The 22,736-nt window shown below is 38.9% G+C and overlaps 1 protein-coding gene across 9 annotated transcripts in view; it reads right to left on the reverse strand.

Moving 5' to 3' along the window:
- Positions 1-11,110: 11,110 nt before the first annotated feature.
- The window catches only part of FBXO38 (F-box protein 38), a 99,439-nt gene continuing 87,813 nt past the window's right edge, over positions 11,111-22,736 (reverse strand). For 8 of the 9 annotated variants that reach the window (XM_056811616.1, XM_056811613.1, XM_007474053.3 and 5 more), the window contains 7 exons: positions 22,589-22,689; positions 21,222-21,324; positions 18,818-18,984; positions 16,607-16,752; positions 14,008-14,111; positions 13,347-13,460; positions 11,111-12,067 (listed from right to left, as the gene is read on the reverse strand). In XM_056811616.1, the coding sequence (XP_056667594.1) occupies positions 11,889-12,067; positions 13,347-13,460; positions 14,008-14,111; positions 16,607-16,752; positions 18,818-18,984; positions 21,222-21,324; positions 22,589-22,689 (914 nt within the window). In that variant the 3' untranslated portion in view covers positions 11,111-11,888. The remainder of the gene's footprint in view (positions 12,068-13,346; positions 13,461-14,007; positions 14,112-16,606; positions 16,753-18,817; positions 18,985-21,221; positions 21,325-22,588; positions 22,690-22,736) is intronic. The other variant, XM_056811612.1, reaches the window with a different exon arrangement.

Here is a 22,736-nt window from a genome sequence, read left to right on the forward strand (position 1 = left end):
AGTAAGAGAATGGGGTGGGGAAACTCAGGAGAGGGAGTTTTTCTCATGAATCCAATGTGATCCACTCAGGGAAAAACAGCAGCCTGGTCCCTCTCTCTACCAAGGTTTGTTTCACATATGAAGGCAGGCCAGCAAACTGAAGCAGCTTCTATTTTACCTAAGCTTAACTAAGCACTAACTCAAAACTTCTCTCAGAAGAAAATTAAGGTTCTTTTTCTAAACCAAAGTGGCTCGCCATACTGTAAGAATTGGAATAATATTTCTACCCAGATATATATATATATATATATATATATATATATATATATACATATATATATATATATTTTTTTTTTAAGTTTATTGGGAGGGTAGACAACATTCCTATAAGTAACCTGACCGAGTGGTGCCTAGCCTACATGTATCTTCTCTCCTTCCCCCTTACCTGCCTTCTCTGTTTCTTCTCCCTTCTCTCTTAATTCTCTTGCAGTTCTCCTCATGGTTCTCTCAATTCTGCCCCAAACATTAACTTTTATTGATATACAGAAAGTACACTGATACAACCCTGGCTCATCTGTGGTATGTCAGGAATATTTGATAGACAGGTAAAGTTACTCAGGAGGGAGAGGGGATAAACTTCCTTTACACATACCTCCACTAACACAGATTGATACCTATCTGTACCTTAGTAGATGTATCCCACAATGTTGTCCAAGACTTGGCAAAATAAAAAGAATATTTCAGCTGAGGTCTTACAATTAGCAATCTAGTACCCTCGCCACATAATACATTACCTCTTCTTGCTCTGGTTTCTTCCTATTCCTTTCTGTCTTCCTTCTCCTTCCTTCCTTCCTTCCTTCCTTCCTTCCTTCCTTCCTTCCTTCCTTCCTTCCTTCCTTCCTTCCTTCCTTCCTTCCTTCCTTCCTTCCTTCCTTCCTTTGTATATCACATTAAGGTTTAGAGAGAACTTTCCTTTTAATGCTCTGAGATAGAGAATGAATTATGAAATACTATCTCTATTTTACAGATGAGAAAACAGAGTTTCAGAGAAAAGAATATCACATAGCTGGTAAGAGGAAGTACTGGGATTTGAATACTGATCTTCCAACTTCTGTACTTTTCCAATACTGAGATTCTGTGATTCTATGACAGCTGCATGATTCCTTTCCCTACTTTCCTCCTTCCCCAGGTACACAGTTTTTCACAGTGGGCATCATCAGGAACTTGAGACACTCCCTATACACAATGACCCCGAATTCCAGGAGTCTTGTTTCTGACCAAAGACATGGATGACAGACAATAGGCAACACTATGGCAACAAGATTTCCAATCATACTCACTTCCATTGAAGGGATACCCCCCACATTTCTCTAGCTTTCCCTCCACTACTCCAGAGGACTCCAAAGGACAGAGTCTACAATAAAGTAAGGCAGCTGGGAAACAGCATAAAAAAAAAGCTGTTGCCCATGGAAAGTAAACTACAGAATTCTAGAACCTCAACATTGGAAGAAATTTCAAAAAACATCTAGTCCAACTTTCCACCAAGGGCATCCCTACCTTTCCTGACAGTTTCAATAGAGGTCCATTCAGTCTCTGTTTAAATAGCTGCAGCAAAGAGAGCTCACTGCCTCACAGTGTTGTTGGATACTTCAGCTTGTTAGGAAATTCAAATATTGATTTGAATCTACCTCCCTTTCACTTCTTCCCATTGTTCACAATTCTGTCCCTTGAAGGAGTCTAATAAATCTAATCCTTATTCCCTGTCACAGCCCTATACATAGCAGAAGATGGCAAGTATCTCTTGTCAGTTTTCTATGCCTCAGAACAGTGATGGTGAACCTATGACATGGATGTCAAAGGTGGCATGCACAGTTCTCTCTGTGTGTATGAGACTACCCTCCTCTGTTTTCCCCTCCAGACTTTGTTACTAGAAAGGTAAAGGGATTTGGTAGAACTGCTCCCTTCCCCCACCCCACCATGCCTGGCATTTTTTCACATCCCCTACCTCTCTGCCCAGCAGCCCAATGGGAGTGCACAGGGAGTAAGGTGGGCGGCTCACAGATGGCAGAATTGGAGGGGAGCAGAGCACTCAGGCCACTCACCTCCCCCTCTCTACACTTGCTGAGGACATTCTTCTCTTCACCCACCTCTCTGCCCAACAACCCAGTGGGAGTGTTTTCTCCCTCCCCTGTGTGGGAGTGGGGGTAAGGGACGTGACACTCAGTCTCAGGGAGGTGGGGCAGGCACAGCAATCAGTCTGATGGGTGGGGTGGGAGCAGGGCCTGACACTCCATCTCTAAAAGGTTCACCATCACTGCTCTAGGATTTCTCTTCCATAGTCCTTTAAGAGAATGAGAAAAATAAATTATTTAATCTAATCAATTGATGAGAAATTTCAGTGGGACTAGCGATCTTCATGGGAAACAGCTTTGAGTCCCTTAGGATCCTAAGAATTCTCCTCTAAACATTCTTCACAGAAATTCTATAAATGAAGCTTGACAAATGTCAAGGCTAAGGCTAATTTCCTTTACTACAGACAAGGGAGGTAAAAGGGGTGGATACAATTCTAAAATCTCAGAGTTGGAGGGGGTCTATAAGATTTCAATCAGGAATCCCCATTAAAATATCCCTGATGAATATTTATTCAGTCTCTGCCTGAAGACTTAGAGAAATGGGGACTTGTTACCTCCCTTATTCTATTTTGGGACAACTGATTGCTAGGATATTTTTTTTTCTACTTGCCATCTTGGTTCCTCTACCAATGAAGCATTGATTTTTAGCCATACCTTTGGGTTTTTTTTTTTCCACACAGAAAGCTAGAGATATTGAAAATCAAAATGAATTTGAGATTGGGCTGCTGAAATACATATAAGGTTTCTGAGTGGTGTCCTGAGCCATGGAGGAAGAGGCTACTTTGCTTGGTTTTGAGCCAATACATGGATGTTTTTGAAACATGAGTTCACTCTTTAGGTGAGAAGAGTTTGGAGAACCCTTGCCTGGAAATTTGCTCTTTCCAAAGAAATAGGAAGCCAACTGAATTTTTTTTTTCCTAGAGGAGATCATCCTAGGACATTCTTTGGTGATTTCTCTCCCTCCAACAGGATGGAGTGGTGTTGGAGGAGGAAGCGGTTTTTGCTCTGTCCCAAGGGGCCATGAAGCACATCCAGCTTGATTTAAGTCATTTATTAAATATCTCTGTGTAAAGTCTCATGCTCGGGACTAGTATTTTGAAGATGGACAATAACAGGGCTCCTTAAAACAAAAGGGAACTCGCAATTTGAGTTCTAGTCATTACCTCTTTGGGTCTTGGTATTCTCCTTTGTAAAATGATGCAATTAAACCAGATTATCTCTAAGCCTCTTTTAGCTCTGATATTCTGATTCTATAGAGATCTAGTATATAAAATGTCTTATGTGCATATGTATATTTTAAAGAATAAGTTATTATACAAGGCAGAATGTGATGAGGATGAAGTAGAGATCCCAGATCTAGGAAATTTTTAAGAAAAAGAAAACAATTTCAGGTGGAGGAGAGGAAAAATTCATAGAGAAGGTAGCACTTGAGATAAGCTTTGACAGGAGAGGATTTTGATAAGTTGAGATGAGGAGACAGTGCAGTCCAGGTGGGGGTGGCTTGTGTGAATGCATGGAGACTAGGGAGGAGGAAAAATTTAGAGAAGAGATATTAGTTCAGTTTTTCTGGACTGTAGAAGGAGTAAAAAGGAATAGTGTGAGATGAGACTGGAAAGGAAATTCAGTCTTGAATGCTAGGCTAAGGGGTCATGTAGTTTATTTTATATGCAACAGGAAGTGACATGGTCCATTTGTCCCATAGAAAGATTACTTGGGCAGCTGTATAAAAGACAGATTGGAAATATGGGAGAATAGTCACAAAGAGACTAGTTAGGAGGTAAGAAAAATATTTGGGAAAGGGAGTATCAAAAGAGAAGCCAATATTCTGGGTCCCGAATTCTCTCAAAGCCAGGGCTATGCTTCCTGAATAAAAAGCCTCTGCTTTGGCCAGGAAGATGAGTAAACTCTGAATGTTGGTATCACAAGGATAGAAAGCATATTATGATGAAAAGAAACAGGAGACCTGAAATAGGAGAAATGGCTATGCCACTTACTATTAACTTTAAAGGCAAGTATCTATTAAAAACATACAGGCACTTTGCTAGGCATGGAGGACACAAAGAAAGACATAGAGTCCCATCCCTCAAGGTATGTCTGACCTTGGGCAAGTTATCTGATTTCTCTGTATTTCAATTTCCTCATCTATCATATTCTCCAAGCCAGCCATTCTCAAAGTGTGGTCTGGGGACCCATGGGATCTCTGAGATATTTTCAGGGAGTCCAAGAGGTCAAAACTATTTTCATAATAATACTAAGGAGTTTTAATTTATACTCTGGTAAGTACACATACATACACACACACACACATATATATATATACTATATACACACATTATATTTATATGTGTGTGTTTGTGTATATAAGTATAAAGTATAAAGGAGTCCTGATATCAAAATGTTTAAGAACTACTGCTCCAAAAGGTCCCTTCCTCCAAACATTATATTTTAAAGTTCCTTTCAAATTCTAGCATTCTACATTTTAAGGTCTATCCCAACTCTCAAGCAGTGAGTTTTGTGGTTCCTTATAGCAGACAAACCATTTTCTAAAAGTTTTCAAAAATCAAGTCAGGATTTGACTATCCCTGGGACAATGGTTACTTGCCATAACCTATCATCATCAGTAAGATTGAGATTTGCCTTTTTTTTTTCTTTCACTCATGGAAGGATTACACTTAGCAGAAATGTGTACTTCTGCAAAAAAGAGTCCATTTTGCATTGCTATGTGACAGGTCTCCCTTGTTTAAAAAAAATCTTGGATTGAGCAGTGATGCAGATTCCAGCGTGGGTGGGAGAGAGCCAAGCCCCCACCATTGCTCATGACAAATACTTATGGCCACCAACCTAAGTCCTTGTCATTTTGAAAGGTCATGGCAATCCAGGCCAGTAGTAATGCCAATAATTAGATGAAATGGCAGAGGAAGAGAGCTGGGTGTAGATGTTGTTTCATTCTGAATAGCTAACTGTTTTTGCCACAGACAAGTAAGGAAAACAGGAGGCTTTAGAGGGAGGTACCAACAGGCTGCCTGGGGGAAGGTTCTGAGGTGCAGGGTTTTTCATATTAGACTCAATGCTCTGGATCTGGACTAGTAACCAATCAGTGGTCTCCCTTTCCCTCCCCACCACACACATCTTCCAATGAACTGCCAGATGAACCTGTCAGAGACGTTGATATGAATAGATGTGGTATCTACAGGCTGACAAGAAAATTGGTTTTGGACATGGACTTGTCTTAGTTGTGATGTTCACTGGCTGAGTGACCTTGGGCCAATGACTTTCTGATTCATTTTCCCTTTTTATAATATGAGATTGGACCCTCTCAGTTCTGACCCACTGTGCTTGAAACTGTATTAGTATTAAAAGGTATAATGTGTTGGGAAGGTGAAGGCTGAAGTGGGTACAGCTGCTCAAAAAAAATTATGTTGGGCAGCAGGCTCCGTGGACAGAGATCCAGATCTAGAGATAGGAGGTCCTGGGTTCAATTTTGGTCTCAGATACTTCCCAGCTGTGTGACCTTGGGCAAATCACTTAACTCCAATTGCTTACTTTTGCCACTCTTCAGCTTTAGAATTGATACTATTAAGATAAAAGGTAAGAATTCTAAAAAATGAGAAACAGTATTGAGACTATAAGAAATGACTGAAACGAGTGGAAGACAATGTACCAACAATTTCACTAGATTATATGAACAGATTAATAGGAGTGGGGCAGGTATGTCTGGGATCAAACTGGTCTTCATTTATTAGTAAGAGAGTGGAGGGAAGGGAGCAATCAGGTCTGGAAGGCACAGTGGAGTACCCCCAATTGGGGCCTCAGTGTCTCACCACTACCCCAGTGCCACCTTGTGGTGTTGTGACTTGTAAAAATATTCTCTGGGCATCTGTGCTGAGTGGATGAGCCATTTGCTGCAATAGTCTCCAATGCAATAATTTCCAGAGTTGGAGGTCAATTGCCAAAAACCATGGTCTGATCTAGTCTGGAACTATCTGAATAGGACCAGCTGGGTTCTTACCTGGCTTCCTATCCCTAGGGAAGGGGCACAGATTGAGGACACTTGACAAACCTGCCTTATTTGTCTCCACACTTAACCTATGGACTTGTCCAAGTTAAAGCTTCTCAGTTTTAGGTATTTCTACTTCCTTTTCCATCCTGTTTCCATGTGCTCTGGTGCTCACATATCCATTCTGCTCCATCAAATTGCTTTAACTTTTTAGGAATTGGGGGAGGGGGAAGGGAACTGTATTCTTTCTGTTGATGTGATAAAACTAGTTTTCATAATTTTGTCAGATAAAAAAAGGTCATTGTCCTGTTGGACAGTGGACAGGGTCAAGTAGACTGTCTGGGACAGGATCTGTGGCTCTCTTCTCTAGACATGGCCTTAAAGACTGGAATGTTGAGTTTCCTGTTTATTTCTTTTTTCCCCCTGTTTATTTTTTATTCCTCCTTCATTTGTGACTGAATAAAATTCTCACATTAATGTGATGTATCCATAAAGAGATGAGCCTGTGCTTTTCTCAGAAGCCTGTGAGACACACAAGGTATTATCACTTTGGAGGTAAAGTGATTTGCTCAAGCTCATCCAGTTAGCAGAGTCTGAGGCAGAACTGGAGCTCCCACGTTGTGATGCAAAGAAAGCCATTGTACCTTTCTATTTTGGCATGGCAGCTCTCATTCCCATTGGAATTCCATGTCTCAGCTCCTTCCCATCTAGAAGGCTGAATACTCAGTCTGTACTTTGAAGTAAAAACAAGTTTTGTGGAAATTCTGGGTAAACTAAGTTTTGATTTATCGAACTATATCCCTCCCTTTTTGCCCCTCTCCCCAACCCCATTCCACATGAGAACAGTGAGGAGCTCATCCCGCTCCTATTATTCCTTTGTATTTATGATACTTGCATTCTGGCTCTGAGTTTTTCCTACTGATATACTCTGTGACCTTTGGTAAAACTCTTCCCATCTCTAGACTTTTCTCATCTTTAAACCGAATATGGGGTTGGGGGGAGGGGGAAGAGAATACATAGCAGTTCATATATATCTAGGGCTTTCACATTTACAAAGCACTTGATACACTTACTTGATTGTCACAACCCCATAAAGTAGATCTTATCATGACTATTTTTACAGAGTATAAAAACAAGGTCCAGATTTCCCAGTGTCATACCAAGATGCAAAAAGGAATTGAATCTACATCCTCCTCTTGATCTCAAACATGATACTCCATGCATTACCCCCAGGCTGTCACTGAGGTACTTTCCTGCTCTCACATTGTATTCTAAGTTCTAAGGTTCTAGCTCTACCATTATGTGAGTTTGGTGGCATAATAGCAGGAGCCTTCTGAATCTCCTTCCAAGTGATCATTACAAAGCATCTCAAAAGGACAGAAATCAAAACTGGACAAGTAAAGGGGCTTTCTTACTGGATACAGAGGTAAAGGTAGGCAATGAGTGGGGATTCCCATACTATAAGGGGGGAAATTGCACTAATCAAAAGCATAAGCTGGTCACCCCTCCCCCACCCCTCCTATCACACCAGATTCAGGGTGAGGGCCAGGGCAATCTCTGGGAGCTGGTTGAAAGCAACACAGACTTACCCCTGAAGTCAGTGCAAGGTGTGGCAGCGAGACTTGAGACTGAAGAGCTTGGAGCTTGGGTAGCCGAATACAGAGCTTCAGCAGAAACATGGCTGGCTACAGCCAAGGTGGCGGGGGATGGAAAGATAGTCTGGGGCAAAACACATAGTGAAGTTGGAAATCCAAGCTGTGGAAGCTAGGAAGATAGCCTCAGGGCAAAATGCTTTAAAGCATATTCTATACAAAGAACATCACAGATCTACCTGCCCTCACTCAGGCTTCTAACAGAGAAGATACATTACCATGGCAAAGCCCTGTGAGACAGAAGCTAAGAAAGCAATGACCACCAACATGCAGGAACCCCAATCCACTAGTGGCAAAAGGAATAAGCAACAGCAAAAAAAAGCTCTTGACCCTAGATAATTTCAATGGAGAAAAAGAGCAAAATACTGAAGCAACAGCGTAGAATTAAAAACAAGCAAACACATACAAACTCCCGCCCCCCACAAGTGGAAATTGGTTGCAAGCTCTGGAGGAACTCAAAAAGGACTTCAAGAACCAAGTAAGAAAGCTAGAAGAAAAGAAGGGAAAAGAAATGAAAAGTAATACGAAAATAACAGCTTAAAAGACAATTACCCATATGGAAAAAGAGGTACAGAAATAAAATGAAGTAATGAGCAAATTGGAGAACAGACTTGACCTGCTGGAAGCCATGAAAAGCTGGATAGAATAAACCAAAAAGGAAAATCAAAAGATTATAGCTGAAAACCAGTCTTTAAAGACTAGAATTGTTCAAGTAAAAGCTAATGATCTCATGGGACAGCAAGAATTGATAAAGCAAAATCAAAAGAATGACAAAATAGAAGGAACCATGAAATATCTCATTGAAAGACAACTGACCTGGAAAAATAGATCCAGGAGAGACAATTTGAGAAATATTAGTCTACCTGAAAGCCTAGAACAACAACAAAAAGCCTTGACATTATATTGACATATATTACAAGACATTATTCAAGAAAACTGCCGATATTCTTGAATCAGAGAGCAAAATAGACATTAAAAGAATCATAGATCACTTCTTACATTAAATTGCCAAAAGTAATTATGTGAGTTTTCTATCAATAGGCTACTGCAAGAGCAGACTATTCAGGTTTGTAAACATCACATGGAATCAGAAAAGAGGCACCCTCCAGTGACTAAGCTGAGCACTGCTCAGAAAATTCATTTGTCTCTCAAATAGGGAAGTTTGTTGATCTGGTGCTCAATAACTCAACATGAGATAGTGACACAGCACATCATATTTCTTCCTTTAAGTAAGAGTGTAATGGTGTTAACCACAGTCACTGATTTGGGAGACTTTAGACCTGAATTTAAAACCCCACTTCCAACTCTTGATTTGTGACAAGGGGCAAATATTCCACCTACAAAAGGGATGGTTCATTCCTATTTACCTCATGGGTTGTTAGATAACTTGGCAAACTCTCAAGAACTACTGACAAGTCATTTCAGAGTTTTTTTCTCAGGTCCTCTATGCTCCAACCAGATTTAACTGCAAGTAGTTTGCCATTCTCTTAGTGCTTTCGAGGGTTCTTCCTTATACTTGGAAGAGGCTATTCTGCCATCTCCTCTATTGAAATTGTCCCCCTTCTGAAAGCCTTCCTTCCAAGCCATCTCTTCTCAGGGACCTTCTATGAGCCCTCTCACATAGAATTGATCTCTCCTTCCTGAAATGCCTATGGTGACACTTTTTACCTTTTAAAGCACCACTTAATGAAATCACTTCATATTTTTTATTCCCGTCCCCTATCCTTCAAGACTGAATTCATGGGAGTAAGAACTTCATCAGAATATTTTATCTGTTGCTCTCCCCAACATCACTGTCAAAGAACTCTGTTAATATAACTCCCATCATTTCAGAGCTCCAAATGCCTAAATATTTTCCAAACAACCTGAGGTGGTATGGAGTACTGGCCATCCTCATTTTTCAAGTGGAGAAACTAAAGCTTAGGACGTACTTATACCACTAGTCTAGGTCTCTTAACTCCAGATTCAGCACTACTCCTTCCTAGCACATTACCGCTTTCATTATAAAGTTATTAAAATAAGCCAAAAATCTGTTGCCTTATCATTCTTCCAGATTCTCTTACTTCTTAGTCTGATCCCTTCCCCTTAGAAGATAATCATATTCCTCTCCCATAGGCATAATTTGTAGTCAGTCCCCTCACTTGCCACACTCATGGACAACTCCAGGTTTGGTAGCTCTATAGTTTTCAAAGCACTTCTCTAACAAAAAGCTTCTAGGAGCAAATAGTACAAATCTCACCCCTCATTTTTATACACAATTAGATTCTGAGATTAAGCACTTTGTGTGTGACTTTTACTAGGCCTCACTAAGTTTCCTTACCTATGAAACTGGATTAAATGATATCCAAGTCCTTTTCAGTTTTAAATCCTATATGCCTGGAGGCAGCTGGGTGGCTCAGTGGATTGAGAGCCAGACCTAGAGACAGGACATCCTAGGTTCCAATCTGGCCTCAGACACTTTCTAGCTGTGTGAGCCTGGGCAAGTCACTTAATCCCTATAGCCTAGCCCTTACTGCTCTTCTGCCTTAGAACCAATAAATATACTATATTGATTCTAAGATAGAAGGTAAGGGTTTAAAAAAAAATCGTATGTCCCAAAGTAACTGTAGAGATAAGTTTTTGTATGGTGGAAAGAGCACTAGTGCTAGTGTCTTTCCTAGTCTTGGCTGCCAAATCACCTTATTTTTCTTAACATGTTTCCTCACCTGCAAATTGGAAATAATATCCCTCACATGCTCCTACAGGATTGCTATGGAGAAAGTGCTCTGTAACACTTGAAGTGGTAGACTAAGGGGAATTCTTGTTAGTGGAAATCCCACATGGGTCATAGCTTATCCTCATCATTGTTCAGTAATTCCTTTGATAGCTGCCCCAAGTAGCTTTCTTGTTCTTCCTACTCAAAGACTTTCAATGACTAGAACCCTTTTATCTCCTAAGGTATATAATTCCCCTTTGAAACAGTTCTAATTGTTAACAAGCTTTCCCTTAGAACAGGTCAAAATCAGTATCTCTGTCCCTGCAACTCATTGATCTCTGGAGTCAGGTATCAAGTCCAATCCCTCTTCTACCTGAAAGCCATTTGAGTATGTGAAGACAGCTAGCATGTGTCATCCTGTTTTCTCTTCTCCACACTAAAATATCCAGCTCCTTCAACCAATTTCCTTTGGCATGCCACAAACCTGATGAGCAAAACTTTTTTTTTTCCTTTCTCCAGATTTTGCAGGGAGTTAAATATCCAACTAAACAAAAGTGGAGAAATTATACCAGTCTTCATATAGTTATTCTGTCTCCATGTAATGTCACCTTTGGAAATAAGGTTCAAGGTAAAAAACAAAAGCAAACCAAAAAACCCAGTTTGTAATAAAGTTTTATTTTCATATTCCAAGATAAAACAAATACACAATTGAATGTGGAAATAAATAACTAGAAAATGCTTTGGAATTCAGGTTTTCAAACTCAGGGAATTTCAGTCCATAAGCCTTTTTTATTCACTTGATTTTAAGAAATGTGGAAACTGTAATGTTTTTAAAAAAAATAGAAAGTACAGTCTCGTACAGAAAATCTTATTCCACCCTCTCCAATCGTGTTCTCCTATGTATGCTACAGCACTCAGATTTTTTTTTTTAATGCACTCGAGACACACAAACTGCTCAACAGATTTACTCAAACAGACTCGCTCAGGAAGAAAAAGGCACAGATTTAAGGAGACGCCAATGATTTTTCTGAATGTAGCAACTGAGGTCTTGGCTTGGCAAATGAAGAGACACTTAGGAACTGAAAGAGCCAAGAAAAAACAAACAACTGTGTCAATTCTTCTGTATTACCTGCCTTCATTTAAATGGATTTTTAAATTAAATTGTATAAACATATGATATAAAGTCTGAGCTTCAAGAAGCTCCCCCCCACCCATATTTCCGCTATGTACAAATCTTTGTACACACTGTTAATGTTCCTTATACATTTACTACATACTCTACACCAAATCAAGCCAGGATCCCCCACCCCCTTAGAGGACCTGGCCCTGAGACATTGCAGTGCACTAAGGCAGCCCAACATATCCTCTTGTTTTCCAGAGGAATAGCTGGAGAGTGGGAGTGACCAGTGGCTGGTGGGGCACACTCAACCCAATCATATGTAGTCGTCCTCTACTGGCTCTCCATTGACATCACAATAATGGATGAAAATGGCAACCACTCGCTGAAAAACTCCCTTCTTCATCTGACGCAACTCTGAGATTTCCTCTCCTATTGTTTCCATACATATATCGGCAGACAGCTGCCCTTTCCTCCGGGGAGCGTAAATGGTGGCTAGGAAGAGAGAGAAGGGAGGGAGAGTGACATGATTATTGAGATCATTTTGAAATCTGGTTTCTGCATAAGGTTTCTTGGAGGTACCCTTATTACATAGACAGATAATCTTGTTGAAAATAGCAAAGGTTTAAACAAACAAAGAAACAAAAAAACCCAGTCTCTAAGACCAGTATGCCTCAGACAATGTCACTAACCAGTTCTATGAAAATATAATGTTAGGCTCAATAATGGAAAGCAGCATCATATAGTGGAAAGAGAAATGTATTTAGAATTAGAAGATTCAAGTACTAGCTAAATTTGAATCCTGGATTTGCTATTTTTGACCTGCCCTTATAAAAGTCTCTTACAAACCTATATTGTGGGCCTTAGCTTCATCAGCTAAAAACTGAAGGAACTGGATTAGATGCCTAACCTCAGAAGTCCCTTCTGGATCTGAGTCTATAATTCTATGATCCTTTGACTAGATGGCTTCTGAAGAATGTTTATTATGATTTGGCTTGATATAAATTAATATAAAGGAAATTGTCCAGCAATCTATCCAATCAAGAGATGTTTGATTCAACTGAAGTCCATCAGTACTTCTCAAAAATTCCTAATTTCAATGAAATAAATTCTTCTCTAAACTTAAGAACAAATATTAAGGAAAAACTTTAAATATTGGTATAATAAATATTCTTTATAAATTATATGTTTTACATTTAGTACCTAAAACCACTAGTGACAACAGATAAGTGAACAATAGTTAATATGAAGTTGTCAGAAAACTCAAAAGAAATCAAAATCACAATACTTTAGAACTAGAAGTCTGAGCTCAAAAAATTCAAGCCCCACCTAACCAGAAATTCTCTCTACAACATAGCCTCCACAAGAACATATGACCTTTGTTCAAAGTCCTCTAGAGGTGGGGAACCCACTGCCTCCTGAGGCCATACATTCCATTCCTGAATGTCCTGTGTGTGAGGATGTTCCCCTTGGAATGAGCCAAGATCTGTCTCCCTGAAACTTTGTCCTACAGCTTTTGGTCCCTGCCTTTTGGTCCAAAGAGAATAAACCCATTCCCCCTTGCAGTTGCATTTCAGCTACTATTAATTCTTTATGTTAATTGTTTCCTCTTTTGTATATAAATTAGGGCCATTTTTGAAAGTGAGGGAAAGGAGGGGAACTTCAATATCTGAGATTTCAAAAGGTTACATTCCTGAAAAACATTGTTAAAATATCAGAGGTCTCTAAGTAATCAAATATAACAAAACCAGAGAGTACAGCAAGAAGTAATTACTTCTTTCATCATCTTCAAAGTCGTATCTTGCATAGCTATTAGGCTCTGCTGTCCGTAGTGACCTCAGCCACGGGAAGTCTGTAATCATGGAATATGGTGCTCCATCCACAACACCTAAAACAAAGATACAGGAGGTCAATTTTTCCAAAGACAATGACAAGAATATCAGTTAATGGGAATCTGAGGTATGCTCTCTCTGCTAAAGGATTACTGATCTTGATAACCAGGTCTAGGTTCTACTCCTGCTCTTGGTACAGGCTAAATTTGGAGAATTTTTTAAGTTTTCATTTGGACCTCCATTTCTTCCTTTACAAAATGAATGGATTTAACTGTCCTCTTAACATTCTGTTCTTTATTCTAGCATTCCTTGTTTTGTTCTTTTCTTAAACCTTTTGATCTATGCTATGCACGGCTATTGTGAAAGCCCTTCCTGGAAATGTACACGAGTAGACCAACAGTCATCAATCTTCATGTCCTGCTACTGGCAGTGATATGGATTTCATCTAAATTCCTGGTTTATGCCAAACTTACCTTCATTGCTGGCCTAATGCCTATGGATCTTATAGAAGCATCTACAATTGCTTAGTCTTTTAAAAAAACGTATCTTTCTTTTGTGTGTGTGTGCAAACAACTCTTCAGATCTCCAACATTTCACATTTACCTTCTAAAGTATAAATCTCTCTTCCCCAAGGGTACTTGGAATACTTCTTCAGGTCTCCTTCACTTCGTGTGGCTTCAGGAAAAAACTCATACTTAATGAGTTCTCTGCAGGTAAAAGGGAAAACAATATAAATTACAGAAACAGGAATATTTCAGAAGAAAACTGTCAAAATACTGTCTATGACTGAGGGTTGATTCTATTGTACACAGACATAGCAAGTACTTTCTGGGCCTAGTAAAGTAACAAAAAAGAAGATTGTTAGGCTTCAAGTTGTGAAATGGGGTCAAATTCTGGATGCCCCTGACCCACAGACATACTATTATGATTTTGGCCGAGTCACTTCACTACTTCTGAGACTCAGTTTTTTCCTCCTTTTTTAACCCTTACTTTGTCTTAGTAACAAAAGAATTACTCAACCAACCAAAAGGCAAGGACTATGCAAACAGGTAAGTGACTTGTCCATGGACAAATAGCTAGGAAGTGTCTGAGGCCAAATTTGATCTCAGGTCCTCCTGACTCCAGATCAACTGCTCTATCTGCTGTGCCACTTAGGTATAACAACACCAGGAAGGCATTGCTATATTATAATAAAAGTGCTTAATAGGCCTAAAAGCACATTAGAAATGGGAGCTGTTATTAAGGGTTCAGAAGAAGAGAAATTATCAAGATCATTCCATATCCTGCATCTTTGTAAGAATCATTATATTAGTTTCTAAACTAAATGAGTTCTCTTCTGTATGCAATTATCGTAGAAGATACATAAAGACAAAAATGCAGAGAAGCTGTCTTTATGTTTTTCAAGATAAGAGTTCTCCTGAAGAGTGAGAGCTATTTTGAAAGGAATTAAATGTGGTAGTCATGGCATGAGGCCCTTCCTTAGGCAGGGGGTGCATCAGGATCATATAGATATCAGTGCCTACTGCAGACTGACTAAGGAATATCATACTATTTGCTGTAGCCAATGATGTAAGTCAGACAAATTAGAGGTTAGGTGGGAGCAGGAGTCCTTGGAGAAAGACCTCATTCCAGGTTTAGGTGGGAGTACTTATTTGGTTTTTGGTCAGGGGTACTATGAGGTTCAAATGAGATAATAGGTGTAAAGCATTTTGCAAACTTTAAAACACTACATAAATGCCAGTTATTATTCTTATACTTAGAGCTTAGTTATTAAATCTTTGGCTTAATGCTAACTTCTGAGCCTTCTGCTACACTGTTGTTGAGCTCAAGCAAACTTTATAGAGCAATATAGGGGTATGCTGGTAAATGTTTTAACAACTGGAGAAAAAAAATTATGTACGTACAATTTTAAGTTTTAATCTGTATTACAAATTTTTTCTCAAATCTAGATAATAAATAAAAATAGATCAAGTCCTGATTTGTAATGGTTGCTGATTTCCATGGTGTAAATGTTCACAATTAAAATTTAACAATCAGCTTGTTGTTTATCCCTGCTTATGGTGGTTCTTGATTTCAACAAAGTGGAAGGCCTGGGCCCAGAAGGGACATATTTGGATCCGTGATGGGGAGAAGGGGTAGGAAACTAGTTTAAATTGAGAAGCTTAACATTATTCAGTTGCCACTGGTCAAATACCTGTGGAATGCTCTGATCCTCATATCTATCTCATGAATATTAGAAATTATGCTTTCCCTGAAAGTAAACACTTCTCTTGAAAACCTCAATGTGAAAGAAGAATGGGGTACCTAAAGTACAGGGGGACTAGAGTGGTAGTGAAGATCTATGGTCACATGAGAAACGCTGAGGTTTCAAGCAAGTCTCTCAGCCTCTCTCAGAGGCAAAATGAAGTTGGACTAGATGATCTATAAGGATTTCTTAATCCTAAAATCCTATGATCCTAAGAATATATCTTTGGCTATCAAGCAGCGGTCTGTTAGACTCAGGCAGAATTCAAGAGACAATGTAGTGTCATAGAAAGAGAATTGATTTTCTAGTCAAAAGACCTGGTTCAAGTCCTGGTCCTGACAGTTATTAGGTATAGGTGACTTATGACAATAAGTTATTACTTCATGGGGATATTAATTAATAACTGCAAAACCTATCTCACAGAGTTATCATAAAGAAGTGTTCTGTGAATCTTAAAAGTACTACAGAAATGTGAATTATTAATTCAAGAAAAAGAAAGTAGGATAGAATTCCTTAAGTACAGATTAAGTCCTGTTAATGACTGGCTCAGGGGCAGCTATGAAAATAAGATGGTTGCCTGTGGGTTTCATTACTTTTCATTCTAAGTTGAAAAAAAAAATTCCCTACCATTTCTCTTAAGAGGTTTCAGGTGAGCATCCTCCCACAGACACACAAAGGGAAAAGAAGGCCAGTTTTTGATTCATTGGGCCTGGGTTTAAATCCTGGCTTTGACCTTAATTACGTGTGTGATTTTGGACAACCTCTCTGGGTTTCAGTTTCCTCATCTATAAAACAAGGGGGTTGGATTAAGTGACTACTGAGGGTCCTTTCTGCTTAAATGGACCATCTCATTGGAGTATGACTGTCTAAGTATCTGAGATTCACCTGTGGGCACTGCTTCTCAAAAGCAGGATGACCTTCAGGCCTCTCCAGGCCTCTGTGCAGATGGATACTTACTGATTGATGTTTGCTATTGTGTCCATCCAACTGCGAATGCGAACTTTGTTCCGCACATTGGGAGGGTTACTGAATTCATGAATGATACAGATGTGATAGGGATAAGGGCCGCTGAATATCTTCTGTTCCAAAGTCAGTGTGTCGACCTAAGGGGAAGGATACAGATGGAGGGCTCAGAGCCAAGATGGGTCAGGAAGGGAGATTCAGCGAACAGCAGAACTACCACTCAGAGATGGGTTATGACTATAGGTCAGCACCTAGATTCTAGCCTGGGCAATGACTTAGCTAGCTATATGAGTGCGGAGATACCACTTGTATTCTCTGAGCCTTCCAGCTTACTCAGCTGTAAAATGGGAATTATACCACTTACCATCTGTAATTCTTAGGGTTGCTGTGAGGAAGGTACTTTGTTCAACTAGAGAAATTCAGCCTCTTTTAAGGAGGCAATACAGTAGAGTGGAAAGAGCCTTGGACTAGAAGAGAAGGTCAGTTAGAATCTCAACCCTGACAGTTATACCTACCCTTGTGACTCGATGCAAAGGGCATCTCTCTTAGCCTCAGTATGTTAATTTGTAAAATTAAAGGACTAGATTAGATGAATTCTAAGGTCTCTTTCAGTCCTAAATTCATATCATCTCACCTTTAGATTGTAAGCTTGTTAAAAGCAGAGATGTCTTTTAATTTATTTCCCCTTAGTATCAAGTGCAAAATTTGGCACATAATGTATATAAATAGTAAACATATATTACTTATTCATTCACATAAATAACTTTATATTAGATCTACTATGTGCAAATGCATTGAATTAAAGGATAGGGGATATAAAAAGAAAAAGTAAGATAATCTCAGCCTTTTAAGAAGGTACAAAATATAGCAGGGAGAGTATGTAACTAATACTCTCAAGAATGCTAAGATATATCACAAGCACAAATAAGCTGCATCTCATTACCAAAAGAATTGTGTAGAGACAAAGAACTGTAAAAAGAGGTGGGCTAGTCATATGGTGAGAGTGTGGGAGAAAAGAAAGAAAGCCCACATACACTTTGAGTATCCATGAAATGTCATGAAATTTAGGGGAAAGTTTCCAATATAAAGCAGGTAAGGCATTCATGATGGGATGACATAGATAAGAATCAGATATAATGAGAAGGTATGGATGGATTGTAATTTGCACCATGGGAGGCAATACTTGCATCAGTGAAATCACAGATCCACTGAAGTATGGTAAGAGTACAAGAGAAGTAAAAATTCTATGAGATGGAGAAATCACTTTCAGATGAAGGAGTTCAGGAAAGGCTTTCTGGAAGAGGTAGCATAAGCTGAACCTTGAAATATGGGTAGAAAGTCTACAGGCTAAGACTTAAAGGGTGAATGTATGAGGATGAAATGATCAAAAAGCAACACCATTAATCAAAAACAGAGCTAACTACCAGCTGCACTGGGTGTTAGATGAAGAAGACATTAGAGGTATAGGACAGTATGAGTAAAGGTACTGAGATGAGAAATTATGGAATGGGTACAAGAATGGCAAGTAGTTCAGTTTGGCTAGGATGCAGAATAGGTGAATAGGAATAGATGAGGAGGAATAGCAGGAGACAAGGTTGGAAAGGTATGTTAAGGCCAGATACTAAAGGATTTATGTGTTCAAATCTGACAGCTAAAACTTACTATTCTGGGTGGCCTCAGGAAAGTCACTTAATCTTTCTGGGGTCTGGTGTCCTCCTGAAAAATGAAGGGATTGGCCTAGATGGCCTCTAAGATTCATTACAGTTCTAAATCTATGACCTCATTTCCTTTCTCTCTCTCTCTGTCTGTCTCTCTCTCTCTGTCTGTCTCTCTCTCTCTGTCTGTCTCTCTCTCTCTCTCTCTCTCTCTCTCTCTCTCTCTCTCTCTCTCTCTCTCTCTCTCTCTGTCTCTATACCATCAAGACCATCAAGGATTAGAGGGAAGAGAATGAAGAAAAGAGGACAAGACAACTGCAACAGTCTAGGTGTCAGGGAAAGTTGATGTACGACACTGTTCCATCAGCCCGGTTGAACACATAAATGTTTACAAAAAACTACTATAGCAGCTTTAATGAAGGACTATAAGATTCTTTATTAACAAAAACATGTAGGGGGAACATGAAAATGCAAATATCTAAAAAGTGAACATACAGGAATGGGGTGATCAGAAAGCAACCCCATTAATCAAAAGCAGAGTTGGCTCTACCTGCTGCATTGGGCGAAGGTATATGATCCGATTTCTCTCTGCAGGCATCCTTAGGATTTGATCTAGTACCTGATCCATGTTCAGTTTCTTGCACTGAGCATAGTCAAATCGATTTACAATTGGTGCATTCTCAACTTTCAAGTGCTTCAAAACTCTACATCTTGTAGCTACAAAAGAAAACACAAAGTTTCTCAAGCACCAGCAATATAGTGAAAGTAACATATTATCCACAATATTTCTAGACTAAAATAATATTGAACTCAGAGGCAGTAGTAGTACAGTGCAATGGAAAGAGTATTTGATTTGGAGTTGGAGAATTCAAAATTGAGTAGGCTCAAATCCTGGCTTTGCTACTAACATGACCTTTTGACCTTATATGTCCTATGTGACCTAGAGCAAATCAATTAACCTCTGAACTTCAGTTGCTTTATCTGTAATATGACTGATAGGACTGAGTGGCCTTTAACGTACCTTCTAGCACTGTTTCTAAAATTTATGATTACCTTGTTCATTTGTGGGATAATTTATGGCTATTAAATACTTAAATATCTCAACTTCATCCCACAACACTATGAAATAGAAGGCATATATGTATATGTACATTTATATGTATATATATTTCACAGTTGAGAAAACTAAGGTTATGCAGGATAATGACTTGTCAAAAGTCATAATAATTAGTGTGTGGCAGAGTTCAGGCCAAAGCAGTTTTGTTTTGTCTTTTTTGACTTCAGTGTTGAAGTCTTTTCATCATACCCAAACTCTTGGGATTTCTATAAAAAACTTCACAGAAGTGGTTCAAAAACAATGCAATCTAGTCCTGAAAAGGAATGTCAAAAGGAAAAGTACAGAAAAGAATGTGTGTCAACCATTGCCCCAGAAGGGCTGAGCAATGCCATGAGATTCTCCTTAGTCAATGAGTCTCAGAGTTGGAAGGGACCTAAGAGGCCATCAAGTCTAATCTGAGCAAGAATCTCCTCAACAACATCTTCAAAGATAATCAGTCTCAGCTAGAAGACCTCCAATGATAGAGAAACTCCCTCTGCAATTTACTTTTTCTTAAAAACCCTTACATTCCATCTTAGAATCAGTACTGTGCATTGGATCCAAAGCAAAAGAGTGGTAAGGGCTAGGCAATAGGGGGTTGATTGAGTGACTTGCCCAGGGTCACATAATTAGGAAGTATCCGAGGTATCTGAGGACGTTTCTGAAGCTAGGACCCCCTGTGTCCATGCCTGGCTCTCTATCCACTCAGTCACGTAGCTGCCTGTGGTTTAGTTTTTAAAAGAAGAATGTCATGGCAAAACTCAATTGCATTGTTCCATTCTTCACCCATGAGCTCTGGTCTTTTGTAAATTTAGTACCACACTGAGCATGGTTGATGCTCAATAAATATTTGTTGAATGAACAAATACATGAAAGTATTGGTACTCAAAGTTTTAATTTGTTCTATTTCATGGGCAAGAACTAGATTAACAAAAAGTCAGTTTCCATGAAATAGTTTTTATACAGGTCCACAGAAACTAATAATATAGTTACAGAGAAAGACGGGGAAAGCTAGTATGTTACCACCATTCTAAAAGGATGTTGTCTTGGGGAGAAAGATGTGTGAGATAAATGGCATCTTGTCATTTGTTTTGCATTTTCTCTTAGATTTAGTCTACAATGAGATAATATTGGAGCATTCCCATATTATCATGATTACCTTTCAATAAGATGCACTATTATATTATGTTTATTACAAGTACAAACAACTTAATTTGGGGACAGTGATTTCATTCATATGTGCTGCTGAGTTATAAGTCTGAGTTAATAAGTAGTCATTGCAATTCCTCATAGGCATGATGAAAATTTCTGCAGAAGCTCTAACATAATAACAACCATTTTAGGCACAAAAATATAATTAGGAATGATAAGAAGCCATGATTACTTTTTGGTTGAGTTTGTAAAGACATTCCTCAGATACTGAGTCCTCTACATCCAAAGGAAATACTAATGGTTTTTGAGTGACAAAATCTAGAATCTAATCAAAAAGCGATGGCAAGAATTGTCTACTCCCTCTGTTTTGTGTTGTAATATTGTGTGATGATGACTTAGGCATTTATTTAATTTATTTTTTTTAGGCCCTTACCTTCCATCTTAGAATCAATACTGGGTATTGGTTCTAAGGCAGAAGAATGGCAAGGGCTAGGCAATGGGGGTTAAGTGACTTGCCCAGGGTCACACAGCTAGGAAGTGTCTGAGGCCATATTTGAACCCAGGACCTCCCATCTCTGGGCCTGACTCTCAATCCACTGAGCCACCTAGCTGCCCCCTGAGAATTTATTTTTTAAAGATGCCCACAATTATGACACAATGTTAGCTTCTGGCACTAATTAAGCAGACCTTGGAAATAAACACCTACCATGAATAAACATCATCTTAGGACAATCTTTAAGTACTAGATCTGTGATTCCACAGTTGGTCAATGTGATTCCAACAAGATTCTTTGATTTCAATACAAGAACCTGTTGAAAAATAAAGTTAACACAAAGCATAAATCTCTGCTTATTATTATTATTGTTATTATTTTTTAAATGTTATACTATTTCCTTACAACCCAAGAATCAGCTTTGCCTCTTCTTCCCTTTCCCACCACATCCCAAAGAGTAGCTTAGTCTTTCTGGTTCCACAACCAAAATATCTACCCTGTGTTCTCCTTTCCAACATCACTGTCAAAACTCTAATCCAGACCCTTATCTCTTATCAACTGGACTGTCCTTAGTAGTCTTCCTATAACCAAACTCTCTCATTTCTAATCATATTTTTGGGGAAAGCTTTCATAGTAATTATTTCTAATGGACTTTATAATTATTATTACTATTACTCTATCTGAAAACCTAAAGCTCACCACTGCCTACCAAATAAAGAATGAACTGATACTAGTGTTCAATCAGTCTCCTACTACCTATTTACAAGACTTCTTACAAGTTTTGCCTCTTATACTAGTCTCCTTTTTTCTGTTTAAAGTTCCAACCTAAAGAGACTTTTCTTCATCCCCCACCCTTTTTTTACCTTGCATCCTCTTGTTTATGTACCTTATTCATAATATTTATCCTCCATTCCTGCAATGGAGCTCTTAGTACCCATCTTCAGAAACTGAAGTTCTTCCTTTCCTTCCTCAGGCCTACTACAAATCCTTACCTTAACTCCCTTTCACTAATTATATTTTTGTACCTAAGACTCATTAACCATGCAGTAGAACTTAAGCTGTTTGTGAGAGTTTAACTACCCCCATGCTTTGGTATATGGTCTTTGTGAGTTGCTATGCCAGAAAAAAAAATCACCACCCAGTTGTCACCTTTCTAGCAGTGAACCTCTTTGAACTGAGGTAAGCTAGTTTTAAGGCAACAGGTATACAATCTATCACTGTGCCTGTATGTTCAGCACCTTCCAGCTTGTTAGGTAGGGGCTGCCAGATTTTTTTTTTTTTTTGCTGACAGAAAGCTCTAATAATGCAGGGTCACCTCCAAGACAAGAGATCCTAGAGGAAAAGTTACTTATAGGACAAATTATACGTAAAGAGCATTCAAGGTCCTCTATAATTTCTGGTACTCGTGATTACAAATCTAGTTTCCTGTCTACTATATTACACTTAACATTTTTCTGAAAGACAAAGAAATGATATATTTAAAAGTTTATTCTCATTAATGTGAAATATAACTAAGCCTGTATTGTATATGAAAACAAAAACATCTGATTGCTTTAATCCTAAAAAGAAAGGGATGTCACCTGCACGTGATCATCCTCAATAACAGGATCGCTGGTGCTTGTGGACTTATCAGCTGTCCTTTTCCTCTTCATTGCATGACGTGGCTTTGGTTTGGCAACCTCTGGAAGGAGAGGGAAAAAAAAAACCCATACATTTCAATGTCTTTTC

Source organism: Monodelphis domestica, chromosome 1 (assembly GCF_027887165.1).
Source record: "Monodelphis domestica isolate mMonDom1 chromosome 1, mMonDom1.pri, whole genome shotgun sequence".
Classification (NCBI taxonomy): Eukaryota; Metazoa; Chordata; class Mammalia; order Didelphimorphia; family Didelphidae; genus Monodelphis; species Monodelphis domestica.